At 30.8% G+C, this 8,691-nt stretch overlaps 1 protein-coding gene across 1 annotated transcript; it reads left to right on the forward strand.

The window, feature by feature from the left end:
• On the forward strand, nt 3,686–4,407 carry LOC104716656 (auxin-induced protein 15A-like). The gene has a single exon (XM_010434075.2). The coding sequence runs from the start codon at nt 3,799–3,801 to the stop codon at nt 4,120–4,122; it is 324 nt and encodes a 107-aa protein (XP_010432377.1). The 5' UTR covers nt 3,686–3,798; the 3' UTR covers nt 4,123–4,407.

An 8,691-nucleotide genomic window follows, 5' to 3' on the forward strand; every position in this document is an offset into this window, starting at 1 on the left:
GGTAGTTTTAACTGAAGCATGTTAAACAGAATCTATAAGACAAAATGACAACACCTAAAAAGACAAAACAGTAAAAACATCTATAGGAATACACATATGCTGCTACCATAAGAGATAAGTCATGATGTTTCCCTTGGACCACCTTTGCAACTTTCTTACCTTTTTTAATCTCGTATATCTCTTTATACATATAATACCACCACCTAAGATAAGGTTGGGAGATGATGTATTACGTAAATGTATACCCCTAAATCTAATGTACAATTGGGAAATTGGTTTGGGGGATCGTTACGTTCCTAGCTATGTTTTCAGAGATTTAAAGTAAGAAAACAAATCAATTACAAACAAAGTAAATAATGCAGAATATGTCATTAAATTTTGGAAGAAAAAAAACAGAAATCTGTTAGTGTAAGATTTATGACCATCTACGTTACTAACTTACGGTGATGGTGGACATTCTGTAATCGCTTATCCTAATAAATTGTTAAAAAACCGGTACTATCATTACTCGTTAATTACGATAAGACTGGATACATCATACATTATACCATATGAAAGAATACGAGAATCAACCTAGTAGTAGTAATCCAGTGTTTTATGAAAATATAAGTTTATTTACATCATTAGTTTTATACTATTAACCATACATAAATTTTAATTAAAAAAGGTACGATATTTTAATACGTTTAATTATCAAAAAAGAATGGTTCAAATATTTTAATATACAAGTCGATTAGGACAAGGATGATTAGGACTTAAGAAACATAGGTGGCTCCCTAACGCATGGGCCGTAGTTCCCAAGACCATTGCATATGGGATTGTTTAAGACAAAACCATGTTTGCTTTAAATAATTAATTCAATTTTAGATTGTGACTATATTTTCTTTTCTTTTTGTCAAACGATTATGACTATCTAACTTTCGAAGTTTTGTGACTAAACCAATCCCATCGTCTATGGAAAATATATTTTGTGAAATTCGTCTTCACATAATACCTTACTCGTGTTCAAGATGATATTTTGATTATTTATCTGCCTAAGAACATCAACTTCTCATCTATAAACAGAAAAATAGCTAAACCTCTTAATACTAAAATAGCTTACTGACATCTTAATACTAAAATATTAATATTCTAATTTTTAGAAACTCACCGATGAGAATCTTACTGACTGTGAATCAATCTTTTGTTTTTCATGCATATTTGAGTATACTTTTACTATTGACGATAATTTTTCAATTTTAGTTTTATATTTCAGTCAAAGATTGTATATATCGAGAATGAGTAGAAAAGTGTACTGCGTATCTTAGAATAATAGTCTGAAGATTTTCTTTCACTCAAGAGTGTGCAGACCTGATTCATATAACACTGCCAAATCTTAGATATCTACGAAATTTATCTTCTAAGTTATATGCACTAGATAATCAAATTCTAGATGTTTATTTGTAGGAATAATGTGATAGCATAATTATAAATGAATGGGTGTTAATTTCACACATGTTTTAACTTAAAACAAATTCAAGATTTTTATGGATATTTGGAACAAATTTTATATTTTATTTTATTAGATATGCCTTACTTTACATGATATCACACAACTACGTTTAAAATCCAAATATATTTTTTTTTCCATATCCACGTTGTTTTATCAAAAAAAATTTGCAATATTTGGCTATGTAATAAACTAACCCTTTGTGAAACAAGCATTTTGGTTTACTCTTTCGTACAATATATGGTTACAATGAGACATCTCTTAAAAGTATTGTCAGTGTTAGTTACCTCCTTACCTCACTTCTAAGAAAAGTGGTTTACTAAAAAACCCAACTTTTCTCATCTAGTTTAAAAAGCCATGGAAAAAGTGCAGTCACGCTCTTGGTGGGAGAAGTCAGGTTCTTGGTTATTGGGAAAAAGCCAGACTATACTTAAAGGGTTTCTAGATTGATCTAGGATTATTATTTTAGAATTTCAAATATTAAAAGTATATATTTTAAGATTTATATTCATTTTTATTTTGAAACGTTACATTTTTATGCAAATCGAATTTCAATTGTAAACTCATCATAGTGAGCTTTGTAGCAAGTGAAAGTAAATAGTGATCGTTTCCTATTGGTTAAAATTTGGATCCAAATTTATACCCTTTTCTGAACCTATTTTTTGGCGATCAATTTAAATTNAAAAAAAAAAAAAAAAAAAAAAAAAAAAAAAAAAAAAAAAAAAAAATCCATTGCAAATGAGTATTTCCGTTTTATCAAACGTCGGCAGCATAAGTGCATAACTGTACTTGAGACCCAATTCGGCATCATGCTGCTAAGGGAACTCACTTCAAGTCTTCAAATGGTGACTCAGACCTGTTTTCATCTTTTTGTGTGTCCTAAGACGCGTTTTTAATTCAGAAAAAAAAAATACTAGTATTTGTTGGAAAAGAGAAGGCCGATAATTAACTGCAACCAACCGTTGGAAAAGAAAAACGATCAGAAACGCAGAAGTTAATAAATGAAAAAAAAAGAGAGAAAATAAGAGAATACAGTATGAGGAGATGCACATGGGTGTCTGCAATAAAAAAGAAAAAGAAATTTTGTTTGAAAGTGTCACAGGCACACTCTCTCGAACCACATTTTAACAACACTCCAAACACTCTTCTTCTGCTTTGTACTCTTCAGTACCATTACTCTTTCCAAAGTCCGTGATTTACGCTCTTCGATGACACCTCTCAACAGAGAGAGAGAAGACATGTGTGCATTTTTTTCTTCTGCCATTCAATTTTGGGAGTTTGATAACTGTATTTCTATTATATTAAAAATTGAGCACTACTGACTGTATATAGTAGTTAAAGCAAACATTACTTTTGATTAGAAGAATCTTTTATTCCATATTATTTTTCTTCTTTGGGAAAAATCGGATTTAGGAGAATATTTTTTTCCAAATTTTCTATTTTTGTGCAACACACTAGGTCGATCAAGCATTCAAGCTAATTCCATTACCGTTAAAGATATTTGCAATATCAAAGCACAAACGAACTGGTCGAGGAGCTATATCAAATCCCACCGTCCCCGTCAGCTCCTTGCAATCCCAATTCGGCGGCCAGTTACATTTCATGTCTACTTCATTTACGAAATCCTCGTAATTCAGATACTCAAGATGGAATCGATATATATATATCAGCATATATAATTACTTTATAAATCTTGAAATGATTCAGTTTAGCATAAAGATGTAGAAGATAACTATTCTCATTATCTTTCGAGATGAAAATAACGGAATTAGAAGGGTTGTTATCACTTATAGCGTATAAAGTATTGAGTTTAGAAAAAAATATACTGTATATATTAGTGACTGTTTTTGCTTGCCGATAATTTTTGGTCAAGTAGTCACATACGTGTTTGAGAAGTGAATATTAAAAATTTAAAACTAAAAGAGGGAATAGGAAAGAAACAGGATATAATATTTATGATGTATCTTGGTAAGGACCAGGAGATCAGAAGGGGCCACAATGTCACAGAGAGGACCAACAACGAAATTAAATCCTCAGCTGGCCTTTACCATTTTGGCTCCCACCTTCTCCTTCCACACACATAAGCACATGTCTTCGTCTCTCTCTCTCTCTCTCTCTCTCTCTCTCTCTCTCTCTCTCTCTCTCTCTACCCACACATATATGTAGAAACACATATAGACGTACAAAATCTTTATTTATAAATATATAGTCCTCAACTCCTCAATATCCACCCACCTCCTTCTCCATAACTCTCTCCCTCTCTCTCCAAACACAACCAAAAGCTTTCATCTCTCAAGAAACCAAAACAAATGGCTATAATAAAGAAAACGTCAAAACTCACACAAACAGCAATGCTGAAGCAGATTCTGAAGAGATGCTCAAGCTTAGGGAAGAAGAACGGAGGAGGGTACGATGAAGACTGCCTTCCACTCGATGTACCAAAGGGTCATTTCCCTGTCTATGTCGGAGAGAACAGAAGCAGATACATTGTCCCAATCTCCTTTTTGACTCATCCTGAGTTCCAATCTCTCTTACGACGAGCCGAGGAAGAATTTGGGTTCGATCACGACATGGGTCTCACCATTCCATGTGATGAACTCGCGTTTCAAACCCTAACCTCCATGATCCGATGATATTTTAAGTTACATCATTTGAAGAATAAGCAGAAGAAGATGGTTAAAAAGAAGAAGAAAAAGCGCATCTCTTCTCTTTTCTGAGTAATTTTTTTTTTCCTCTATTTTAAAACCCATCTAGGGTTTTTTTTACGAGTTAATTGACTCGTCTAACAAGAGAGAGAAACCCATATGAGATATAGATTCTATGGGGTTAGATCTGTAAAGAAAAGTTTGTAATGTTTTCCTCACAGATCTTGATTCTGTGAGAGAAGTTATTCAATGCAAGAAAAAAGTATTCCTCCATTTGTTTCTAATAATTTCTATTGATTCTTGTGCAATGTTTTTTGTCATTTACCTCCTACAAAAATTAGGTATTTTGAGAGACATGTTAAGCACTAAAAAAAGGTAATTAACTTGGGACTGTTTGTTCAAAAGAAAAAAAAAAACTTTGGACTTAACTTGCTTGTAAAACCTAATCAATAAATTTAATTTAAGACTAAATTTCTCTGTAATAGCTAAATCATTAGTGTTCTTAAAGAAGGAAGATTTTATGTCAAATCATATCAATGGTTACATAACCTTTTGAGAGTGCATGCTTGAACATGGGTATGTCAGAGAATGTGGGGTACTTTATATCTCGTACGGAACCAGATAAGGCGTTTTCTACATTCGTTTGGAGAAAAATGGTTACTAAGATAAGATTCATTTGTTCGGAACGTTCGGCATATTCTTGTCACCGTTCGTTCATGTTTAACGGGTGCTTGGGACGAAAATTAGGCCACCAAATCACCAATATTTTAAAAGAAGTTTTAATATGTGCAGGGGGCCTAAGCGCTAATTCAATAGTATTTTTATTCGAGAAGAAACTTGCACATATAGTCACAGTAACTATATAACAACTACTGTCTCACCAATATTATTTATTACTATTCACTACTTTGACTGCATAATGCATGTTTTATAGTAGTAGTACTTTAATTCATACTGACCGCACTAATCACCTAACAGTAAATATATAAGTACTAGTTTCTCACCATTAATATATAGTAGATTATTTATTAATACTTTGATTGTAAATTGTAATGCATGTTTCGGCATCTGCAATTTTCATTTCAGCTTATTTAATATCAACTGTACATGCACTGTTTATTTTAACGTGACATTAATTTGGGATTTTTCGAATTTTTAATAACTATGCTCTCTTACCACAGTATACAAGTACAATTTGTAAACTGTAACTAAATTATCAATCACCAATTAATACTTAATCAGAATGCTAGTCTCTACTAAAGCTTCTTTGGGATACATTTTTTATACCAAAACTCTAACTAATTTTGTTGTTATATATTACCATATGTACTAGTGAAAGCTGATTCATTACTCAACCAAAAAAGCGCTGACTTCTTTTTATCAACTAGATATATAAAAGCTACAGATTTGAAACATGAAATCCATTTTTTGAAATATCTACTTATTAATAATATAATATTCATATAAGCATTATAATAGTACTATAAAGGAAAGAAGACATAAGATAATTACCCATTTATATAAAACATACAACGGTATAAAGCAAAGAAAATGACTCATGCATGGTGGTAATGGAAGTTGTTGTATATCAAAAGAAGACTTTACAAATAATATTGAGCTGTTGCCAAATATTGCGTCTCTTAATCATTCCTTAGAGTCAGCATTATATATGTATAGATGTATATACATGAACTGCATGCGCAATCAAACGTTTCATTCTTCTACGGCTTTTCTCTGTTCCGTACAATTATTTAAAGCTGTAATCAAAACATTTATCTAATTGATCGGGAAAAAGGTTAGGCCTCCCCATGCCCCCAAATATTAAATCGTTATAACGACTGTACAATTCTTTGTTTGGATCTCTGTTGAATAGTCGTTAATTTCGAATTTTGATGCACGATTTATCACGCATTTCAAGCTCCGTTGGTTTTAACAACTTAATTAATGCACAAATACGCTGATTAATTTAATACAGTATAAAATTTAAGAACAACAAACAAGATTCTAAAACCAAGGTTTAGTCGTTTCTACGTAAATGGAGTTGTCTTGTAAATTTAAACCAAAATTATTATTTTCCAAGCGTATAGTAAATCAATTAATTTGCTAATCGATCGATATAGTGTTATACTTCTTTAAGTCCATTAGAAAACTCGATACGTGAATTACTCGATGACTACATTCATTTTAGAAAGATTAGTCGGATAATAAAAACCGAGATCATGTTTTGTTTTTTTGTTTTAAAAAAGAAAAAACTTATTATACGTACACTCCATATTGAAAATACTTTCACAAAACGATAGCAATGCAAACATAATAAGAGTTTATTTTTAAGGTTTAGATTACATTAATTAGTTGCAAGTTGTAATTAACAAAGCAACAAATGTAATCTGTTAATTAATAATTTAGCAGACACTATGATCTCTCGTAAGCACTTTTCCAAAAGTAAAAGCATGATAATTTTTTAGAAGGATTGTGACGACACATACTAAGCAACGAACGACTTACAGCAAATAGTGTCTTACTTTTAGTAGGTTACGAAACGTCGGAGTTCAACTTGTTCAGGAAATAGTAACTCCCTTAATGTAACTATCGACTTTTAATTCGGTTTGGGTTTATTGATTAGAAGAGTTAGGTCCATACAGTAACCTTAATTGTCGGTTCAACTTGTTAGGTCTCCACTATTTTTTATTTAATTGATGCAGGTTCTAAATATTAATCTCCGATGTTTAGATTTTCATTTTTGTCTGGCCTTGACCGATTTCTAGGATTTGGGAAAAAAATCAGGATCTGGTTTAATCGGATCCATATTTTACGAATCTTGGCAGGACCAGAACAGTTCTACGTACTCATAAACCCTCGAAAAATGATTTATTCGTATGATCGTTAACTAAAGTCTAATAATGATAAAACAGTCAATACTAAAATCATTTTGTTAGTGCTTTGATGAATACTCACGCAAAAGCAAATATGATTTACCAAGATTTTCTTGTCTAGTAAAAGCACAATATCAATCTGTCAACTATTTTTGATGAATATTATTTGGTTAATATCTGTGATTACTCGGAGATTCAAACACTCTTTTCTAATGAAACAAAAAGGTCATTATGAAGAAACAGTCTTTAAAGAAATCGCTTTTAGATCATTGAAAATGTTAAAACTTCACAAAATAATGAGCTTATATATGCAAAGAAAAATGTTACAACTTCTTGGGGATATGCCGGGAGATCATGGGATTCAGTCCGGCTACTTGCCCTAAATCATTTGTATTAACCATAATCAATATTAGTAAACATAAACACATATCATCGATCGTCACAAAAAAAGGATGCATGTTTCAATCCACAACGACAAACTTATTCGATATGATCTTTATACGTAGATATATATTTTAGAATGTGATATATATTAGAATGTTGGGACCAAAGATGTATATATATATATATATATATATGGTATTGTGTAAATATTTTCTTAATTAGATCCTACTAAAGCCATATATGTATGTTTATTTACTTAGAAGGTGGGGAAAATCCAAGTGGGAAGATTATCTAACTGTTAAATCAGGCGTATAATTTAGGTGGGATGATTTGGTGGAGGTACCACGTACACCGTACCAATGAAATTAGATAACGTTGGTTTCATTGTTTGGTCAATTAAGTTTGAGAGAGAGAGAGAGAGAGAGAGACTCTCAAATCTTAATATATGTGGAAAATAATCTAGAGACCTCCTTTTTCACAAGTAAAAGTACATTCAGAATCTTACATAAATTATTATTGATATTCTAAAACTTAAATGACCAAAGATATCACTTTATTTTATTTATTATTTTTACAACATTACACTAGTATATTTATACATTATTTATGGTATGTTTGATAATTTCATTAAAAAATTGCATAGAAATCTACAAAACATGAATTTATATAAGAAATGGAAAAAGTTGAAGACATTTGTTTGTGTGTATTGCCATTTGCCAGTATGATGTTAATAAAAAAAAATCGATTTCCTCATATACTCAACAAATATCACGATATCTTAGCATATATGTCATACGTTGTATCAATAACTTATCATGTGGTAGATATAATAATACCATTGTTTGTATTCAATGATTTTTTTTTTGTGTAACTTGATTTTGTCTTTAATTTCTAAGATTACTTACTTTGTTACTCTCGTATCAATTCGGATGTTTACTGTTTTGTTCAAATCTGTAATGTTACTCTACGATAATTCTGAAATTTTTTGTATAATCATATAGTAGCCGTAACTTGCAAAATTATATTACGTTCATAATCATTTTAACCGAATAATTCGGCAACAAGAACTACATATATTATGGACGAACCGTTTTTTTTAAACCAATAAGAAAATAAAAACATAGCAATAGAAATTTTATTATTATTATTATTCCTCAGTTATAAAATCCAGAAAGCTGAATATACAATTTTTGAAAATAGCCAAAAGATAAATACAAAAAATAATAATCTCATGACCAAAATCAAAAATCAAAAATAATAAAAAAAAAACTGAGGGCTCCTCTCTCCAAAAAAAAAAAAA

This window comes from Camelina sativa, chromosome 10 (genome assembly GCF_000633955.1).
Source record: "Camelina sativa cultivar DH55 chromosome 10, Cs, whole genome shotgun sequence".
Lineage (NCBI taxonomy): Eukaryota > Viridiplantae > Streptophyta > Magnoliopsida > Brassicales > Brassicaceae > Camelina > Camelina sativa.

What these genes read in the sequence shown, in the direction of transcription:
- LOC104716656 (XM_010434075.2), top strand. Translation starts at nt 3,799, where the DNA reads ATGGCTATAATAAAGAAAACGTCAAAACTCACACAAACAGCAATGCTG.